At 39.8% G+C, this 22,684-nt stretch overlaps 1 protein-coding gene across 1 annotated transcript in view; it reads left to right on the plus strand.

The window, feature by feature from the left end:
- T265_00422 (hypothetical protein) overlaps nt 1–22,684 on the plus strand; it is a gene marked incomplete at both ends in the record, with an annotated part of 49,851 nt that overhangs the window by 21,103 nt on the left and 6,064 nt on the right. The window contains 8 exons of the mRNA XM_009164195.1: nt 2,403–2,483; nt 4,107–4,202; nt 5,998–6,099; nt 7,315–7,413; nt 9,770–9,859; nt 11,167–11,340; nt 19,145–19,231; nt 19,349–19,432. Of these exons, the coding sequence (XP_009162459.1) occupies nt 2,403–2,483; nt 4,107–4,202; nt 5,998–6,099; nt 7,315–7,413; nt 9,770–9,859; nt 11,167–11,340; nt 19,145–19,231; nt 19,349–19,432 (813 nt within the window). The remainder of the gene's footprint in view (nt 1–2,402; nt 2,484–4,106; nt 4,203–5,997; nt 6,100–7,314; nt 7,414–9,769; nt 9,860–11,166; nt 11,341–19,144; nt 19,232–19,348; nt 19,433–22,684) is intronic.

A 22,684-nucleotide genomic window follows, 5' to 3' on the forward strand; every position in this document is an offset into this window, starting at 1 on the left:
TTGAAAATGAACTAGCATTGGGTGCACCATTGTCCAATGGTTCTTGAAGCTGAAGGGTGAGCGTTGATAAAGTAGAAATGTTAGAAAAACCTTCTTTTCATGGGATTTCGGTGATGGGGAAAACGTATCTCTCAAGTGTATCATATTCAGCGTGGTGCTGGCTAGTTTGTCTGGAGTAAAATTGATTGATTTAACATTTTTGTATGGATTAGAGTTTCTTCAAGGTTTCTGCACAACAGCATTTTATGTAGAAAACTTTTAAACTAACGAAGAAACCTTGAATACGTTCGAAATTGACGGTGCAGCCGGGAAAACCAGTAACCTAGGGAAACCCAGCCACCCTGTTGTGACGACTGAGAGCGGCGGTAGTAGCATTCTGCGGTATTTATTTTAGCCATATGCAACCGCGAGGAATTTATATACATCGTAAGATTCGGAAATGTAAACATTTAACTCCTGAATCAGCGTGGATATGTATGGAGGGAATGACCAAAAAGAGGTGTTTTGTAGTAACCTTAACTGCGTGTAGAGAACTATGGCCAATCTTTAATCTGTACCTACTAATTCCTGGAAGGACTGATAAGTTGAGGAACACTATAACATGGCGGCCTAAGTTTTTATCATCGCTATACCCTATTTCTGGGAAAGGAAGTGAGTTTCAAGAATTCCATTTTAATGGATAACCCATTATTTGAATCGAACAAGCCCCCACCTTTACCCTTCTTGGCTTTTTGGAAGAAGATTGCACCAAAAATTAATGGCTTGTTCATAAGTTGAAGAAGGAGGTAAAGTTTTAACATCCATTAACCAATATTTAGTATCTTCCAAATACTTCTAGTTCATTCAACTGACTGGTTTTCGTAGGTGCTTTTCTAAAACAACAGATAATNGAAGGAAAGGAGGTAGAGTTTTAACATCCATTAACCAATATTTAGTATCTTCCAAATACTTCTAGTTCATTCAACTGACTGGTTTTCGTAGGTGCTTTTCTAAAACAACAGATAATTTGGAAGCACTAGGCAAAATGTCAAACATTAACATATGAAGAAGACCACGGACTTATACAAAAGTGCGACAATTTACTCGAGAGCAAAAAGAACTCTAAGAAGAAAGGAGGTTGCTGATTTGCGAATCGATTATTAGTTTATATAGACAAATTAAAAAGCATCGGAATGTTTCTAAGTGCTGATTAAAGCATTTCATACGACTGTTAGGTGAAGTTCATCAAGCTGTAAATTTTGTGCCCCAAAAGCGGTTAACTTTCGACATTTCATTAAAGTTTCTGACAGACTTGCTATCACAACACTTTTTGTGAAGCATGACTAATAATCGTATTTGCAAAGTCAGCTTGGTCCAAATTTATGAGCTTATTAGTCGTCGGGTGATAGACAAAGAGTGTAAACTACACGCTTGTTGCGCAAATCTATCATTGTGACCAATACCCAGCGACCAAATTGAACAGAAAGCACTAACCCTTCAAACACCCCTTTAGTCACTTTTACTGGTTGATTTTTCACAGTAAACCTTGATAATAATCCTTGAGAAACTTATTTAAAATTTTGGTAGATGATGGCAACCACGTAGCGTTCATCTGTGCAGTCCGGTGGCGCCTGACCCTATCTAAATATGCATTAGTTTATTTTTACCATTTCATCATAAAAATGTCCCTTCAAGTTTTACGATATGCTTTGACAAAACTTCCAGTTCTGCTTAGCATGAACCCATAGATTCTTGGTGAAAACCTAAGCAAATTTATGTTGAATCGAAGTGTTGCTGGCATAGATATAAAGGGCTGCTCATCTGTCGGAACATTCCTATTAAAATTGTTATCGCCCCAGGTTCTTAGCAAGACACTTCAAGGACACTGCATGATCATTCGAAGAATCTTATCAAATAAACCTTTGAAAAACGGCGAGCAATTTAACATGCGAAATCTTTATTGCCCAAACGACTGCTAGCTGGAATATGTACTGTGATTTATGAGATTCACATCGCATACCTTTCCTAACATCCGTCTGATTTACTCGTAGGACAAGAAATCCCAAAAGCTGCGCTCGAAAACAATCTACCTTTTACTTGCATCCGAACGGTCACAAAATTGTTTGTCTATGCAAAGCACGTCATATATTATTATTTTGCTCAGCACAAGGTAATAATGACCCTTAAATATTTCTTTCTTTCAACCATGGAGAACTGAATCTAATAAAATCAGTTTTCATTTCCCACTGACCCAATCAAGCTTATTTAAGTTGCATTGGCGATAAAATGGGGATTTTATTTTAAGATACCTGGCAAAGGAAAGTATATGATAGAGTCATGGCCTGATTTCAGCCTTGAATTTTTAGCAGTTTCAGGTTTTACCAGTTTAATATCTTGAAGCTTTTTTATTCCATCATTACTAGTTTACAACCGCAAATTGATCTCGTGGGACGCGGACGAGGAACCAAACAAGGTATCAACTAGCAACTCCAGACCAAACAGAGGTAAGTTACTCATATATAAAAATCAGAATGAGCTTGATGAGCACCACCGGTTTCACCTTCCTTCTGGCTTGCTAATTAAATATGGCCCTCAAGTTTCATCAATTTCTGGTTTCCATATGGTGTTGTTTATAATGTGACTCAGTTCGGGATCTTTTATCTTTATATAATTGTTTCAAAAAAGCTTTTAATAAACTGTCTGGATTATCCTTCAGAAAATTTGCACGCAGCTGCTTGACCCTAAATTTTTATTCAATTTTTCAATGTCATGGCTAGCTCCGTAGAGTCAACTTAGTTTAAGACTGAATGTCTATTACAGGTTTAGGCGTGGCGTTATCAAACGCACGTACACGTCAAGTGCACGTACACTACATCCCCCGAAGATTAAAAAACATTCCGTGGGGTCTGTATGAAAAGTGACCACCCTTTAACCAAGCTATCAATAATTAATAGCGTGCACGCTTTATCCGACGTGTCAAGCCACTGGTAGGCGGTTGGAACCCCAAGTTACTACAAATAATTCGGCTCAAAACCTGTCATCGTGCAACACATGCACAGTAAATTTGTTGAGATGAACACACAACTTTGAAGCTTTCCCGTTGACAGGATTCTGTTAGATCTCGTAATGCACATTTATCCAGGGTAAGACGTACATATATTGGTGCGAAAATCATCGGGGACCTTATTTTCCAAGTTGTCATCCTTTGTCATTAAACTAATACGGATATAAAGTTCTTGAACGTTCACTAATGTATTAGTTTGAAAGATACAATATGAGTCATGAATTCAACTACTCTTCGAAGATAGTTGCGAGTTCAGTCTCATCAAGACAGAAGAACTTTGTGCAATATCGTAAGATCTGGTTGCACGTGCAACTGTCAGCCGACTACATTTAAATTAGAAACCTCCTAAAGTTCGCAAAGCCGATGTGACGCTGTGTTACTGTTTTCCACATGTCCAACAAAAGAATTTGCGCTGATTCATGATGCTTTAGTTTTTCCGTTCAGCTTTAGTCGACCCGATTTTCCTGTATCTGTCAGTCCGCCACCTACTGAGAACAACTGTCCCGATTATTAGTTGATTTTGACAGGGTAAATTTTGTCTATGGCCAGTGTTCTTGGGGTGGAATTTGGAGCCAAGTTTCATGTATTCTGCTTTGTGTTTTGTGCTAATCCAACGCACAAGAGAGGGGAGAAAAATTGACAGACTGAGATTGACGAATAAACTGCATTCATTCGTCAGTGACACATGAATGGTTATTCTGAAAATCAGCGAGAATTATCTTTCACTGATGGGTATTGTTGAATGACTCCTGGTTTCACACAAAGAGAATAGTTTTGTGAATTAAATGTGTCTCCAGTAAGTTGCTTAGTTCGAATAATGGCACATACCAATGTTGCGCTCGCCAGTAAACGAGCACTTACTTGAGAGATCTTCCCAGTTCCATATCACAGTCTAAACAAGGCTTTGACTCACTAAGTTTTGTTTCTGGTTTGTTAAGTCTTGCTGTACTCTTGAGAAGACTGCAGTTTTAATGATGCAGTAGAGGGAAGTAGGCTGAATCTAAATGGATCTGCTTCTGTTTTGTTCATTTACCCACTGTTTCATTTTACGCCGCATTATTAGCTATGCGAAACCCTATTGCTCTAACTGGGGAGCTGGGTGCGGAGGTGGATAGCTTGCGAACAACTTCCCGTCCCCGGCTTGGAACACCAAGAGAACGTAAGATTTGTTTATTGTTTTTCCACTGGATGATTTGGTGGCCTGTGATTTATTTGCACAGTAGGTCACTGTAGCATTTACGTCTCCGGAATATTTGACACTTCTCAATGATATACGAGCAGTTAGGCGTTTCAGTTTGGGATTCGAATGAGAGGGAGTACGAACAACAATATATTCGATACTACACTCCAGGACCAACAGTTTTGATGCCACATATTGCAACTTTGTGAAAATTAGCTCACCAACGTGAGACACAAGGAAAATCATGAAAGCACCGACATAAAAAATGGTACTCGAATTCACAATAAGACGTGAAAATCGTTTTATTTACTGTTTCTACTCGGGAAAATTACAGGAAACAATCCCAAAAAGCCGGCGACTATTGTTCAGCCGTTTCATTCTTCCTAAAGTCACTAGCAGTGTCCATCTTCAAACCACTTGTTGAAACCCGCGAATTTCTTTATAGGAGTCCAGCATTTCTTGTTATACGGATGGTCCACTAAAGGCAATTTTAGCAGCTGTTAGCTTTGACCCATGAGATATAAACATTATTTCGGCTAACGATTTTCAAGACTTATGATGGATGTAGATGGTCACGGAAACATGGGATAGATTGTACATTAATATCAGATTGATTGAGCTTTGCTTTTAGGAGGGGCACATTTATTCACCGTATCACGTTAAAAATTTCTTCTGGAAACCCTGAAGCGGTCAGTAATGCATTTATTGTGAATAATTAAGAACAACTTTAAAAGGAAACAAAGTCGAGATAGAAGCTGAAGGCATTCTATTTTCAAGCAGAAAATTGGCATCGAATTTGGGGCTAACTTCACGGAGGGCTAACTAAATGTTTGATGTTTCCAAATCAATTTGGGTTCGGCTTACAATACTGGATGACAAAGCGACCAGTTTCACCAATAAACATGAAGCTGATCCGACAAATTGAGCTAATGCCATAATCAAAAGTTTTATTCAAGAACGTTTCTCGCGGCAAACAGTTACAAAGTGGAAAGTTAATGAAAGAGCCATCATTTCAACTACTGAGACAAATAAATCATCTGAGAGGATGCTTCAGTTGTAATAATTTCTGTGATGAAAGAAACAAAATTCGAACAGTTCTGGTAGAAGATCCAATTTCCTACATGCCCCCACGTATATGCTTCATTAAAGCATGAGTGCGAATGTTTCCTACCCGGTGTAATTAGAACTAAAAATTCCAATCCTAGGAGACAACAAGAACATGTTAGTCGCCTGTAGGTGTCCTGCGAATGTATCTGATATTTCACTGCTAATGTGCATTTGACGGTCCCAGCATTTACTAAGTAGTATGCGTCCGTGTAAAATAATCATCCTTAATAGCCTTGCTGTTACATTGCAGCATAACCGTTTTTATTTGTCCTTTGGATATCTTGATTCTGGACATGACAGAGAAACATTGATACAAAATTATGGGTTGAAAGTACCCAGAATTTAAAGTCGTGAGCCGAGTGGGTAGAGTTTGCTATCTATATTACTGGAAATGCTGATGAATTCGTTAAAAACTGCCACTACTGCTGACCGACAGAATTTTATGCAAACTACTAGATGAAATTGAACAGATTTGTCTGTATACTACGCATAATTTGGTGGTCTAAGAAACTGACTTCTTAAAAGACGCGATGAATACCTGAGAATGAAATAGAGCAGAATTGGTCTGCTCAGTGGCAGACATTTTTGAAAAGTAGGGACATAACCACAATGGTAAGCGAGAGTATCATCCTTGTCTTTGCTCTATTGCCATTTTTTCCGGTGCTAGCACAACGCGATCCGATAGCTGGATTGGGAAACTTTGGAGAAAAGGAATGGGATCCAATCTGGAAATATAACGGACGTATGCGCAGATCAAAAAGTAGCAACGGTGAGCAGTTATTCAATTATCAGGACTAATTCAGTGGGGTAACAGGTTAGGATGTTAACATTATTAAAACAGAACCGCCGTCTTGATTATTCATTAGTTACAGCCAGAACTATTACTTATCCAGCAAAAAATAACTGTATGATGAAATTTATTCAGAAATGATGGCACCACGGGGCGTAACTTGCTTAGTTTCATTCAATTTTGCTCTGGAGTTTCCTTCCTATGGTCAGCCCTTGTGCCCGCACCCTATCCATCCAGAGCAGAAGTGCTATTACCTTGTCATTATTGTCACAATGCATGTGAGATCTACTGTAGTGGGTCATTTTTTCATTCCGAATTGCATAACGTGTAATTAGTAAAGAGCTAACTAATGGGATATTGTCAGACTAATACTGAAAGGTGTAGTGTCTGGAATGTCCGGAATACGCTGATATCCAGGCACTCGTATATATATATATATATATACAGCCCTGGAAAATATTTTACTCCAGAAAAAAGACAATTTTTCTCTTCAAGGATGTGTGTGAGCACCTTCTGATCCTTTCTGTGGTGAGAACATTGAAAACAGTTTCTGAGAAAGGCGGCTTTCTGAAGCATTTGTGCCCTCTCGGGAATAGACTGGAAGCTCTACTATTCCGTGCAAATATCATCATAGAAAACTCCGTTTTTCGGATAGTAATATCAAGTGAGCAGCTGTATGTAGCGAGATCAGCTCAATTCTTTAGACGACAGAAGTAATTTAAAGTGTCTCATGATCAGCCGACCCGTTTTTTGTGTGGTGCAAAAGCAACACGGCGTTACTGGTCAAGATAATCTTATTTACCTTTGTAACAACAATTACGCCAAAGGTGTTTTTCAGTAAGGTTTACTTCAGGACTGTATGGTTATAAATTTGTTCTTATCTAAAAGGACCAGAATCAGATGGGATCATTTGGGGAAGGAATAGACTTTTAGAGGCCAGGCGTTTCCTAGGGGTAGCTATGTGTCATTGAACACCGAAGTTGTTTTCTCCATGGAACAACAACTTCAATGAAGGCTGCTCTGCAACCGAGCTACTGAAAGCGGCGAAGAAGCAAAATCTGGGTAGTTTGCTTTGCTTAGGATACCAGGATTGCCTACCCGTGCAACAGTGACTGATTTCATACCTTTATTAAGCTACTCTTCTTTTCAAGCCCAACTGATCCTCACTAAATTTCACTATTTATTTCAAAACAGGAATACGTACTAATCCAATAACCGGACAGAATATGAAATCGTTTGAGGTCATGGTAGAAGAGAAGTCACCTGCAAGCCGCTGTCGGGATAGACCATCGGGTGAGTTGAACGCATTTTCGATATAATTTTCCTCTGTAATGGTGCTGATATCGAGCGTATTGATGCGAGTTCAGATATGCTACAGTTCTGATGGATGGAACAAAAAGCATATCTAAATTTCCATGTTGTACTGATTTGCTCACACTGCTTTTGTTTTTTTCAACCAAAGGTTCAGGAAATGGCCATTCGACTATTGTGACTAATGACATTTGTTAACCTCAGGATCAATTAGATTGAAATTAGTTACCTAAGGCAAGTGTACTCACACCAACAGTTTGATCACGTGACTAATTCCTAGTCAATCTTAACGCTGTAGAACTAAGAAGGCCAAGAACGGTAGAAGTGGACAGTTTTTTGAGATGTTACAAAGTTTCAGCAATCCGTTTCCGGTGCTTAAAAATGCACAATTCTACTGCCTTGCCACCAGTGATTATTTTTGCTGATGACAGCGTGCACCATGAAGCGCTGCTTGGTTGTTGGTCGATTCGCCGGACTTAAAAGCTGGGTTGCAAACATTTCTTCAACGGGTAAATGGACATCGACTCCTTTGTGGTGGTTTCTCCTTGAGAAGTGACCAGTCATTTTTCAACCCAAGTACCGAGCTCGGTTAACTGATAAAAGGAAACCAGTAACCAAATCGAAAATGCAATCAGTTGAGTACAAACAACATGTGTCAGATCTAGAGGCCGGTTTCCAGTTGATTCTTAGAATTTCCAACTTTCAAAACATACAAGTGGATATGAGAATGGGAAGATCATAGATCGTAATGAAAATTCAAGAATAATAATGAGGGGACAAAATGCTGTCCCTAAATCCACTTTAAGCAAGTTAAACTTCACTACCCCAAATAAAGTTATGTGCTGCAAAATTAGTTGGTGAGTATCATGAACGAGATGTTCTTACGAGGTTGCCTTGAATACCCGGTAACCAATGTTGTGAACCATGAAAGAAAACATGGTTGCGTATAGGTCCGATTTAGTGTTTAAGTAAGAAGTGTGACTATTTAAAATGTCCGATAAGGCAGGTTATTGGTCTACAACACAAGCATGGCATTGGTGAACATTCCGGGTACTTTAGTCTACTTCATAAGTAAATAAGGACAATCTGTCGACATATTTATTACCGTCCGGACCAAATGTGTGGTCGAGGTTCGCGCCTTCTTTCGTCGAGTTTTGAAGTAAAGCAAACTTATGATCTAGATAAGATAAAACCATTCTTTCCCATGAGCCCCACGCGGGCGAAATCAGTGACCGATCAGTTTTGATCGGAACTAATGAAGGAAAAACGGCCGCCTAGTATGTAATTTTCAGGATCTATTAGCATGAAGAATCATTTCCCTAAGGTATTTCTTCAAATCTGAAGTGAATAGGCCTGCAGGGAAATCATCGTCATGTCCAGCGTCTGAGTGCTTTAATGTTAGTTCCATTGACATTTATTTCTAACCACTAAATTGATTTATTAGCAGTATAGAGGGGTCGATAAGTAGGTTGTGCGATTGCTCTCAAGGCTCCGTGCCAATTTCGCCAACCGAACTCCATATATTTCAACAGTATTCACATGTGAGATACAAACTCTGCTGGGACACACCCGAAACTGACGCACATAAATAAATCGTGGGTCAGTATGTATAAATCATGAAATCGTTGGTTACTGGGCTAACCAAGAACATCTGTACAAACACTAAAATATTTTCTGTTCTGCACAAGGGTCTACTGAAAATGAGTTTTCCAAAAAAATTTTGACATACAAATTTTTCAGGAGTATAAATGGACGCACCATTTTTATTTTTTATTTTTTGAAAGCCGTGGTTACAAAATAGCCAGCTAGAACGAGATGACGGACTTTTGGTCCTCAACAGAATTTCGACTTATAAAGATAATATGAACACTATCAGCATCAAACTCACTCCAGTGTCGAAGCATTTTGAACACATACACGGCTGCCTTTCTCGAATTTCCAGCAAGAATTGTTTATCATACATACTAGATCAACTACATCTACCCAATTCTCGAGCGCATTTTTGCGTCTGGCGAGGTCCATTGCCGTTATTCAGCGTTATGATTTAATTATAAAATTAAAATCTTTATGTCAGCCTGTCCTGTTCCTCGCAACCATGCGGTATGCGCTTTGATATAAAGTGGTGTTGAAATCGTCACCATCTTGAGCAAACTGCCTTATTTCAATCATAGGAGCTGTAAGATAGATCACTCTGTAGTTCTTTGGGAGAGATAGACATAGTCATCATAACCTACCCATCGATGACTAATTGGACGTTTTTAAACATCCGAAAATAGCTTACTGCTATTAGGAAATAAGAGCCATTCATACTATTTCCTTTTGTCTCCACGTATTTCAGATATAAAACGAAATATATTCACCGGCGAAAACTGTTCCACTTACTCAGTTTCACCGGATATGAAGTCGCCGAGTAAGAAAGGGACAATCAGTAAGTGTTCGGTACTTCGTGCTCACTGAACCGTCAATGTAACCTAGGTAACGTGGGTAGCTATGATTTCGCTTTGGCAAACGACAGTGGCCTAGTCTGAACCATATTATGGCGTTTTTATCAGTACTTGAAGACCAATGGCTGGACCATTGTACTCTCCAAAACAACCACCTTCAATGAAATAGAAGGAACTGGAACATTTCAGATATGAGGAGGTAAAAATGGCTAGTACTTAGTCGCCCAATTCAATCACTAAGAAAGTAGGCAAGCAATACCTCTATAAATGTGTTGCGATGTTCATAGTTCTGAAAAAATCATGACGGGTTAATGTGGCGATGAAGGACATGCCCGGTGAGTTGATCTGTCCCGCTTGTGACAATGAGAGAGCACAAGATCTTCCATATTTGAGATTTGCTCCTGTTGACACGTGTTTAAGATACTTAAACTTAGACAAAACGTTGCAAACAAAGAACTTTCGGGCTTTAAATGGATTCATTTTGTCATTTCTTTGCAATGACGTGATTAAACTGCATCTAACAGCAAGGCAGTTAGCAGGACGTTTCAGAAGTCAAACCAATCTGGTTGGTTATTGTGTTCAGTAATTTAGAAAAAACTTTCTATTGGAAGTCCAAAATTTCAAAATTCCTTTGAACTCTTGATGTCTCTTTTTATTTCGCGTAAGCTGGTTGTAGCTGCAAGTTTGTTTGCAGATATTTTTGGCAAAATTAGCCTCCAAAGTTTGAGATAGATGGGTAGTTACAGCAAGATATGTTGAGGCTGGGGAATCTTGCATATATTTAACCGAATTCGGTTTTATCCTAGTCTGCTTTGAGGCGGGAAAACATCAGCAGAGAGTCAAATGTATGTTAGCCGTTCTAAACCGGAGATCAAAAGCACTCTGTATTTGGGTCGTCCCTTGATGTGGTCTAGCCTTCCAAAAGTATTCACAACAAAATAATGGTTGTTGGAGGAAGATCTACTCTAGATGGTCTGGTTGTGCTAACATATTGTACATAGTTGCCCCTTTTGTTTTGAAGTGTTTCGTTTTATCATAACTTCAGAAGGTGTAGCAGGGAACTATAACCATACTCAGCAGCTGTCCTCCAGTGTATAGACGAGAGGCCAAAAGGCATGCTGCCAAGCAGCATATTGTAGGGGTTCGGCTTACGAAAGATTAAGACTAGTTGTTCGAATTTATAATATTTTAGGATACCCGTTATGATATCTTGTAGCACGGCTCTGTCATGTCAATGTATCATTTTTAAAGCTTTAACTACACCAACATCGGTGTCTCACACCGTCCACAGCTTCTCCACGAAACGCAATAACGGGAGAAAACTGCACAAGCTATGACATCAACTCCGAGGTACACACAACGAAGGTGCGCCAAAGTCCGAAGGCGTCGAATCCACTTAGCGGGGAAAATGTCAACGTGTACACAGTCTCACAGGAAGAAAGACAACGTCCCTTAAAACCGTACGGTGGGTGCTACTTTCAGGGCATAACATGATAGATTATTATAAGAAGTAGTTTTAGACAAACACGGCGCCACTCCGTCTAGGAAATTATATTTTTTCCCCATCATCCTCTTGACGAGTACTGGCTTAAACGAACTATATAACCGCACTTATAGATGATTTTTGAAGTGGTCTTAAACCAATTATTTCCGGAATATCTTGCCTGCTGCTCCTTTAGACAGATGTCTTTAAGTACTTCTGTGTTTGAGTGTCAGAAACCGATTTATCGACTCTGAAATAAATGAGGATCAGAGCCAGTTATTTACGCTGACTGACCTGGACACCAACTTCATTTCCAGGGTTCTCCTTTTTTAGACTGGCAGCGTTTAAATTGTACTTTTGGGGTGATTGAAACCAATAATTCAATGCTCCGCGGGTTAAGGTGGAAAAGGGGCTTATCAGAGGCGATTTTTCAAACAAGCGTCTGTGAAGGCAAGCGGTAATTTCCAGTTATGCGTAGTGAAGTACGGGAGCTCGAGATCCCCGTACTGCATGGATATGAATCGGTTCGATTCATTAACTTGTGGGTAATCGCGACTAGATAAAAATTAAGCGCGAGGGAAGATGATAGTGATTGTTCATTGTGTTTTCCGACTATCGTGCAGTTAAGGCGTCCATCGAGTCTTCGTCAAAAACGGAAATGAAATGATTATATACCGACAGTAACACTGATGCAGTTAAACTTTTGCACTTTATGTTTAGGTTTTCTTTCTAAACCGCCGCGGTATTTACACCATATAATTTAATAGGAAACTCAAGCTCAAACGTGAACACGTTCACCTGTTCAAACGCGAAAATTCAGAGGTGTCCAACGTGCTTTGGTGGATTGGTGGTTACACGCTCGCATGTCAGATGTCCGGGGTTGAAATTCCGGCATGGCCATAAGGTATGCACTGCTGATGAGCTCCAATAAGAGCGAAACTCCAGTTCAGTGCTTCTTTTTGGTGTGGACTCACCGGAATAATTACACCAGAACAGGAGGACGACCGTACCAACAAGAGTGGTGTGTCTATGAACAAAATATCTATACCGCAAAACCCCAAGACTGCAGACTGATAGTCCTATAGGATGTGGCCATTGACGTTCGAACAGCTTGTCTGAAGGTTCCATTGTACGAAAAAGGCAGGTTTTTCATTGAGAGCGGTCAAGTATCACGCAATCCCGAATACCTGTAACGTACAAGTACCGTTTTCCTTCTCCAAATACGGAAAGAGATACTCAAATGAAAATCCGTAAGTGCAGTTGTATTATGCTCCAAGAAGGAGCGGGACGATAACTGGTGATGAAAAATTATGAATAGGAGTCTGTCGTAGTTCTGAAGAGAGTGTGATTTACAGGCTTCTTCCCTGAGTGCACCGTTCACTTATCAATATATATGTATATATGGTGATCTCAATGCCACAGAAGGCATTCATTTGAATTTCCCAAAAGATAAGGGTATACGAGACTTACTGTTAACAAAGATGTGACCGAGTGGCCCGACAACGTAAGCGTTCGTGTTTTAGGACTATTTATAGAGCATAAAAAGTTCTTTTGACCCAGATATCTCCATTTTTGTTTTGCAAACTGGGCCACTTAGATGCACGTTAGGCTGACCACGGCAACTGCCTACATTTTGTGACTTGCAGAAGGGTATGGGTTATCCCCCAGGATTATCTATTTAACCGTCAGTCGCAGAGGGAGTCACTACACAACGACACAATGTGAATTGTGTGTTTCGGGCATAAGTGGCGCTGTCTTAGCTACGTTCAAGTTAATAGCACTCCTCGTGCATAGACAATACGGTTTTCGGATATTCGATGGGAAGTACCAGATTTAATTCTTCCAAAGGATTCGTTGTAGGGTGCTGCCGCTAATTCCGAGTGAAGAGAAACCGGCTATACATTGCTTTCCACTTGGACGAACTCTCCATCGAAATTTCCAATGATCCTCATTATATGACGACTTATTTGGTCTTCACTACTGACAAACTCGAAAGTAAATAAAAAAAACAATCCAGTTCACGGAACTCTAACCACCACCGATTTGTAATGCCTCAATGAGAATAAGGATATCTCTTGCATTATGAACCTTAAGAATCTAACACATCCTGACTACTATTAAATTGTGTTCTCAGTGTGTTTTTGGACTAAAAGGAAACAGATACCGACAAGCTCAGCCGCTATAAATTCTATCTATTCTGACTTCTATGTTCCTGAGATTGAAAATGCGGAAGAGTCGCGCGAAAGGCCCATCAGGCTCTTCAGCTAAGCGCCTCAAAAAGACCAGATACAAGATTCTGATCCAGTGTTGATAGATTCTAGCGGAAAAATCCAGGTTAATGGAGAAGATTATAGGAATTCCACATGCAGTTCCAGCGACAATGAGCCAAAACATGGGTCTGTTGTCCGATTATCTTATACTGCATTGTTAATTGCATGAGATCAAAACTTCTAAGAAAGTATTCGGTGGCGGTTTTGAGACAAACCTCAAACTTCTACTCCTCCAGAAACGGAGAAGCCTAACTTACCTGAACAACAGTCCAAAGTTTCTTGATTTTAAGCCAATAATCAGCCGAAATTCCGTCAATCCGTCACATGTGGCAGTGAACATTGGTTTAAGTGTGATGCTCGTTCCCGTGTCCATTTTCTGGTCTACTAGGAGTATCTGAATTCGGTCCAACAACCGATAAAAATTGAACACGCACAGCAATCAAATTTCTGCACACTAACGCCCAGGTGTTTCAATAATGATACACCTGTCTAAATTCTCACTAAGCCATAAAAAAACTCGAAGTTTTGCTCTTTCTCTTTGGAAAACTACTCACTGTATGTGGAATTTTTTGGTTTGTCGGCAGATTTCATGAGTAAATGGCAACGAATATGAGATTCGTCTTCATAAACGGAACTGTTCACAGATTTGCTGAAAACTCTGACATCCTTTGACCGGTTTTGCCCTCACTGAGCTCATCAGAAATGTGCAGCTGCAAGTTTCAGCCAGCCATGAAATTCAGCAACTACAATCACTTGCACGCCTATTTAGCTTTCATAGGAGACACCTGAATCACAGCTGATTCATTCGTTTATGATATTCGTTTTATCATTTGCTCAAAGCTGTCGTGTGATCTGCTGAGCTTTCGGAACTGAGTGCAAAGCAGAAGGATTGATGACTCAAAGTTTCCTGATTGACTGTAGTGACGGATGTTTCCAGGTTGAATCAGGTTGAATGACTACACATTAAGACGAGTCATGTCTGTCACATTAGAAAAGACCAGTCACACGTGGAAAAGTCGAGTCAGTTAGCACATTCTGAGGAACTGAACATATGAGTTGATAACAGTTATCAATGAGGTACAAGTTGCCTACATGTTCAGCCATAAAGCTTTTTTACTGGAGGAAAGCTGGGGGCGTCAAACGAATTCCGTGGTTGCAGTGCGAATTAAAGTGGCCAAAACTCAAAACTCGCCAATGTGGTTTACTTTCAAACATCTTTAGGGCCACGGGTGGCCGCCTGAAGCGTAAAACTACATTTTCCTCTTAAATAGTTCTGGAGGGATTTGACTGAATGGAAGACGTCAAAAGAGGACTGTTTCCTCGTTTGCAAACTAATTTTTTTCCGAGAGGCTCACCTGGAACCCAGCTGAATCTCTCGTTTGTGATGCCCTGCGAGAACAGAACGCTGCCGCTTGGTACATTTTCCGCTTGTGTGTAAGGTAAGCATTCAGAGCAATTCATGTATCTGGATCACAGGACTATTCAGTGTCACACAAAACTGTAAAAAATGAGTTATGACGCTGAACACAAAAGATCCAAATCTGAAAGGCTTAGTCGCTTGAAAAGTTTGCGTAAAAGGCTTTGCAACACGCATAATCATAAGCGTTGTATACGACTACTGAGTTGGTGGGGGCTTCGAAATCAAGCAAGCAGTAATCAACAATTTCATCACTCATCGAATAAATATAGGCTGGTAGTAAAGGCCGGCACCATATCACAGAGCATCAATTTAATTGCATCCAGTTGAACATATGATGATTAGCATACTAACATAATAGAGACCATTAATGTATCATTATTCTACCTGCTTCTGCTCTTAGTAATAATGCTATTTCTTGCTATTTATTTAGGTGTCCAACTAAATCCGGACAGTCTCAACTTTTGGGAAAATCCAGCGAATTCAAAACCGTTAATACTTAAATCTGGAAAGCTACCAGTGGTTCAACCTTAACATTCCTTTGATGTTGAAATTTTCGCTAAGCAGAGTTTGAAGCACTTTAAATGTGACGCTCGAGTTGGCTGAATCGGACCTTTAGCTGTCAAATAATTTTACAATTTGGAATTCAAAATGCAGCTTTCATCTTGGAATTTCAAATTCCAGTTTTCTGAATTCTAAATTTGGAAACAATTTTTAAATTGAATATCCCATAAAAATATGGTTTTAGCATCCGGAAATTAATTCGAGGGAGTTTTATGTAGCAACTCGAATTTATTTTATATGTTATTGATAATATAATACAAAGGAAGATGTGGTCGTACTGAATGCAGTCAATCTTCTAAACACGGTTGTTTTGGCCCTCTGGTTTGACCGGATCCATCATGCATGTTGGATGTTTCTTGTGTGCTATTTGTCTGAAAATCTCGACGAGTGGTGGTTACGTCGGAAGAAACATGATGACGTATGTAGTCTGTATGAATCTGGTACAGTGTCACATTTGAACCCCCTATTGTGGTCACCAAATCATGATCACATATATTCATACGTTGGGAAATCATTTATCACTAGATGTGTGAAACTTTGTCGATATACGATTGTCACATCTTTCCAATCAGATAGCTGCATGATGAACAGTTAGAGGAGTTAACATAAAGCCTGGTTTGGAAAAAAGCCTGATAGTAACTGCCTCCGTGATTGACAACACACGACGTACGGTTAATCGGAGGGTAGGAATCTGGGGGAAGATGTCCGACAAAGGTATGATTGAGGTCCAACTAGTAGTTGAATTTGGCCAGGACGATTCAGTTCCATATGTGGTCTGTTGTTTGGAAAAAGAAGATTATGGATGTCCACGGGTGTATTCAGACTGTTTAGTTGTCCTGCATATAGAGATAATCTTAGAGTAACAAATGAAGGTATATACAGAAATAAATTATGTATGTTGACAATCCGGCTCTTAGCGGCTCAGTTAACGCAAAGATTTAATAGACTTCGTTGGCTGTCTCAGCCACTGCATATGTTGAGAATGGAAAACAGGAATGGAGGCTGTAAACACAGTGTTAGTTTGCGAAATACTGAGGAACATGTAGGTGTTTTTATGCAAACCGTGTTGAATAGTCATTTCCGAGGAACAAATGGCTCAGGATTTACTATTTTCCATGACTGCATTCTCCATGAAAAATCGCTTACCTGAGAAGCTCACCGAGTCCGGTATGCGTTGAAGCTGAATGAAGACTGTAAGGCGTTCATGAAAATCGCCCATGATTGTTGTTTTAAACATTCTGTCCGGGCTAGCGGAGGAAAACAAAACGTTCATCTGGACGGATTCGCCGATAACATCTGTCCATTATCTTATGTGAATCACCAAAAGGCGTGATAATATTCATCCTGAATTATGTTGTTTTATCCAACCATCAGATGTACAATAATCACATGATCCGACACAGTGTTGCAGGTCAAAGCTTAGACAGTTATCGTGTGCCATTAGCCACAGTGTTAGTTGTGATCAGGAAATAAATAGTCATTGTAAACTTGCTTGCCAAAGAAAGGGAATTCCTCACAAATCAGAAGTAATGAAAATCGAATAAGATACTGCAGAAAATGGAATTCAGTGCTTTGAATCATCCAGTTTCTATTCAGCGAAGAAAAGCCCTCAGTGTAAGGATCTCATTGGAAGGGTGGAAAACAATACAGCCTTGACACTGGCAAGTGGGTTCTTCTCTGTTTGATCTGTGCTTTGTGTTTTGCTCACGTAAGTACAGTGTGAAAAGGCTGTTTTGCAAACTTACTACCATTCGGGTGACGCAAAGACTGAAGTTTCGCCTATTCACTGACTACCATAAATGTTGCAGTCTGAAGTACCATTTTTTAAGACAATACCACATCCGGACAGGCTCTCGTTTAGGAGGAATTTCATTAGCACTCAGGCACTCCCTAGTGACTCAACGTTACTTTCAGAAGTTTTCTCAGTTTGTTGAATTCAAACACAAGAAAAACTTCTTTCTCACACAATAAGTCTGTCATCAGTATGAAATATTTTAATGTATAAATTTGAAGTTCATTATACTGTCATGTGAAAGTGATCACCGACCACTTTGTATTATGGTCTGGTATTGCAAGTATTCCCAAAAAGTGATATCTCGAAACCACATTTTGATTGTCGTGAGGGGTTTCTTTTACGAATTAGGATCGTCTTGTCAACCGCTGTATTAAACTGAATTCCACATACCTTAGCCCAAAAATTCTAAGAACAGCATTTTTGCAACGGTTTCTATTCTTCTTTGGTGTTGTTAACAAAACTGGTTAAGTAAATTAACGATAGTATTAGGGTGAAGCGCGCAGTAATTCATAAGTCGTGGTGTCCTGCATAATGAACAAACACTTTGACTATGTGGGTCGATTTTGTGAAAACTAAAATTATTCTGTCTCCAACGTGTACACTCAGTTTGGTAATTAGATTTCACGCGTGGGCGGGGGTAAGGTAAGATATTCAAGCGGTACGGGAACAAGAATGAAAGAAACCAACCTCAGTGAAGGAGAAGAGTGCCACAAGGAAGGTCCAGTTGGCCAAGTTTACCATTAGCGCGATGCAGAAGAAAACGTGGGATTCATGAGGCACAAATTCTTCAGCAGCAAAGATACGGTTGGTTGAACTAGATAGCAAGATCGCAATCATTTTAGACCGATCGAAGACCGGTTTTGTAAAAAGAGCGGCAGAAAAATGACACGAAAGTTATCTGTTCCTAGAAAATTTGACTGCTAGCTATATACGGACAGAAACTCCCCATGACGTGTAAAAGTGTGATGATAAGGCACGTATGACGCTGAAACAGGTTGTTCGATAGTAGTAGTGGAAGTATGGTGGGCAAGGTACCCAGACTTCTGTCCAACTCACTCGTAAATATGCGGAATCCTATCTTTCATTGAACACCTCCGCAAACACCGCAAAATATTTGTTCACGAGTATATTCGGTATTGGCTTCAGTAGTGTTTCTCACTGTGTCACCAAACGCACTGAATAGATTACACATTCAGTAAATTATGTGCGGAGAATTTTTATATACCAAGGTAATCTGACCAACGAGTTGCCTTAAAAGCCTTTTGCCAACCAGATAACTTGCTGCACTCACGTTCAAAGCAGTGGACGCACTATAACAGGCCTGGTCTTTGTGATTGTCACCAAAATAAAACATAAAAATGTGAAACAGCCACTACTTTAGCGAGATAAGTACTGGAATTAATGGGTAAAAAATGAATAGATGGAGTAATTTGGTTTGATCGGCGAGGCACAATAATGTGCCGATGAGCTAGCTGTGCAGATAGACTCACGATGAAAATGTCACGCAAACTTTTCAGGCACACAGATATGATGTCCAGGTGAAAGTACAAATTTTGAATTAGAGCCGCACGCCTCACTTAATTTATAGATATTTGTTTTTTTAAATTTTCATCTTGTGAAACAGATCCTCTTAAATTACGTACTTTAAATAAGTTAAATAATTTCAGGCATGACTTTTTTACCATCCACTAATCCAAGTTTGAAAACTCCTTTTTCTCTACACATCGTTTGCAAAAACAGTGTACAAAAATACAGTGACAGGAGAAAACTTGAAAAGTTACCAGATCATACCGATCGAGAGAAACATCACGCCGAAACCACTAAAGGGTGAGTTTGGAATTAGTTTTGTTGTTGTTATGCTCATCAATTTCAACAACGGTGTAGATAGAACTCATCTGTGAATTTTGGTTGGTTCTAACCTGTGCGCGCAAAACTTTGTTTCAGAGCGGCAAAATCCGCTTAGTGGTGAAAATGTGAAAACTTACAAATATCGATTCGGAGAATCCGAATTGGCCGTAAAGAGAAGAGGTAAGTTGGTGTGTGCTTCACGGTGATAGGCTACAGTGTTGAAAGCCGTTGATTTTGTTTTTAGGAGCTCTGGTGTGATCACTCAGTCAACGTCAAATTTTATGTCGGATATGGATGGTATATAAACCTGTGTATCTGTCAGCGAAGTGGGTTGCCAGCTGAGATTTCACTTGGTTTATGGTGTCCTCTTTTTGTTGATGGGGTAGCAAAGGCCTGACAAGTGCCGGTCATGGGACCTTTTACGAGAGGTGACAAGAAAGATGAGCAGAGATTACGCACTGGATTAAATGATTAATTGAAGTGGATGTTTTTATTCGTCAGACTCAAGTACCATAATTAGGTTTGTATTAATAGATTTTATTCCACCGGCAAGAAGGATAGGCGTAGCCTACTCTCCTTTGTGAAACGCACTGAATTAGGGGTGATTTCATATGAACAGAAACACGTAAAACTACGCTAGCTCCATGGACGAAAACTTCACACTGCCGCAAAATCAAGCAAGTAAATGTACAATTCTTAGTCGCGTCATGCTTGTGACAGATTTCTAACTGAGGGGTGTACTTCGATTCGCTATCATCCTTCGTTACACCTTATAAATTGCGCCTAATAAAAAGAGTGCAAAAGTTAAAGACAGGGTAAGCCTTTACTCACGAATCAAGAAGGCAAACTAATGTTCGAGAGGTGACCAAGTTCATACGGTGTACAGATACTTTTACACGCATACTTCAGTTACAAACCGCCTAACCATGTATTGCAATCAAATTTATTGTACGAAATGAAGGTCGCGCGTCAAGCTAGCTATAAGTATAATAAGCAGTGTGGCGCTTGATATTAGTGGAGATCAAAGGAGTGAAAGGTGCACTAGCTGGATTCTTCCGGGTCAATTAGGAGTAACCGAGTCTGCTACTACTTAGAACGAGCTTACTGAATAATTTGGACCCCAATGCCACTTGAATGAAACTTTTTCCATTGAAAAATAATCATAAACCATCCAGAATAACTAACTCAATTATAAATAAACTAGCGTGTAATTGAAGTTTAACCAGTCAGGGGAATACTGCATTAATTCGACGGTATAGCTCAGCGATATGGAACATTGGCATCCTTACACTGCTAGAATAGTCCATTGGTGTTAAATTCCGCGTCCTACGGCTAATTGATGGGAGGTATTTTATCTGAATGGTATCGCATAACTGGTATACTATTTTGTATTGCACTACTCATAAGGTTGCTGAAAATTCTTCGACAGCCCACGAGCGGTTTCGCCGTTCTTGGGGCTCATTAGGTGGACTCATTCCCCGAGTTCCCGTCAACCTTATGTTCAACTTGAAACCAAATTTCACGAAATTAGCGAAATACATTCGTTTGCAAACAAATTTGGTTCCGCGAGAGACTCAGCTGGAACCTAGTTGAATTCTTCGTTTATAATGTTTCCAGCAACCGTATGAGGTGCACAGGCCGCCTCGTGTTCCAGTTGGTACGATATTCGAGATATCGCGATACGTGTATATTCGTATAGTATTCGTATACTATTTCCCATACCCAAAGAGTAAATGGAGTTTACGTTGTAAAAAGCCAGGTGGTATTGTATACTGTTTTATTCCTTACTGTGGCTTATTACCAAAACGCAGCTTATGAACTCCTAAGGAGATCTGAGGTCACCACCTTCCAGGTAGCAGTTCGGTAATACCGACCAGCAACAAACTGATTTTGGTTAGCGTTTGTGACTTGGATAATATAGTGTGCCCATTGCCTTCCAGTGGGAGAACGATACACTGATCCCTATTGTGCTTTCACTTTCCAGTGAACGGTTCCTATGATATCATAAGAGTTGTTGCTTTGGAGCCTTGTCGAGACTGCGGAAATGTGCATTGAGGATGACGTGGCTGCAACCCACTACTCTGCTGTTTACCATACAGCGACTTTGTTCCCCAAGCTTTTAAGTGTTTTATCATCAACCTGCTCAGAACGGGCTACGTTTAAGCGCAGTTGGTGATGCCGATAAAAAGCTTTCGACAACGAGCAAGTCTGAAGTATTTCAAAGAATCATGTGCTTCACAGTGAAACTCGTAATAAGTGGAGATGGCTCACTTGGAGAGTAGTTAGGGGATTTCATTCAACTACTGTCTTTGCACTCATGAATTGGTTCATCCAGTCATTAAAAGCCACAAAAGAAAATTGAGGGGACAGAGCATGATCCGTCGCTCTAGAAGATTGACTGGCTGGTCTGCCGACAAAGGTAACGAAACCTCGCATAAAACTGTCCTTGTCTGAAAGAGGCTTTCGAAATTACGTGTCGTATTCAACGCATAAGAAGCAATAATCAGAAATGAAAATCATATTCATGGAAAGGTCACCAGCGGCAAATCTTCGTGTTCATTGTGATTCATCAGTTGGACTTAGTCAGGTGTCCCACCTCGTATTTCATTTCATCATTCAGGTAGTATCAGAGGTTTGTTCTTCATGAACTAAACAAGCAAAGACTGGTACGTGGTCTTACATTGACTAGTTATTTGCACATCAGATGATGCGTACAATCTCATTAGCTAGACAAAAACCTCATCGGACATTATTCCTGTGGGATCTAGAAACACGTTTTTGAATCTCATCCAATCAGATACTGAAGATATTTCTTCCTCATTCTGTCTGGTAGTCTGTCATCTTATATCCCTTTCTTCTTTTGATATTAGAAGCCAGGTTGTGTTTAAATAATTCATGAACCTGTTTATATTAAAACTGAATGATCTTCAGAACGCAGAATCTCTTCTGCAGATAGTCAACACAGATCAGCACCGAACCAACGCTTTGGTGTAAATGAGGAAAATATTTCTGTTTAGTGCACTCCTTACAGGAGGTTAGAGGGTATTCTAGCCTTACCATATTGAGTACCCTTGGAAATTCTAGAGCTCAACAAAACGGACCTTCTAACAACTTGTTTTTATTGAGATTGGTTGGTTTTTATTGCTTATCATAACTCTGCTACTTTTACAACGACGCAGCACAGAAGCTAGCCTTATTGATCAACCAAATTTATAGACTCCTATTTAATCAGGTTGTCTTGTAACATCACATTTTGCCAAAAGTATTTCAAATGAAGTGACTGAGTATCTAACACTTTGATTCCAGGAACATATTGCCCCAGAATCATGAAGATGGAATTGGGGAATTTCTCGGGTGTTTTCGTTGACATGGGAAAAGTGGTTTCACAGAAATAACAGGTTTCTTCACCGAAAAATACATCTAAAATTTGCA

Source organism: Opisthorchis viverrini (genome assembly GCF_000715545.1).
Source record: "Opisthorchis viverrini unplaced genomic scaffold opera_v5_4, whole genome shotgun sequence".
Classification (NCBI taxonomy): domain Eukaryota; kingdom Metazoa; phylum Platyhelminthes; class Trematoda; order Opisthorchiida; family Opisthorchiidae; genus Opisthorchis; species Opisthorchis viverrini.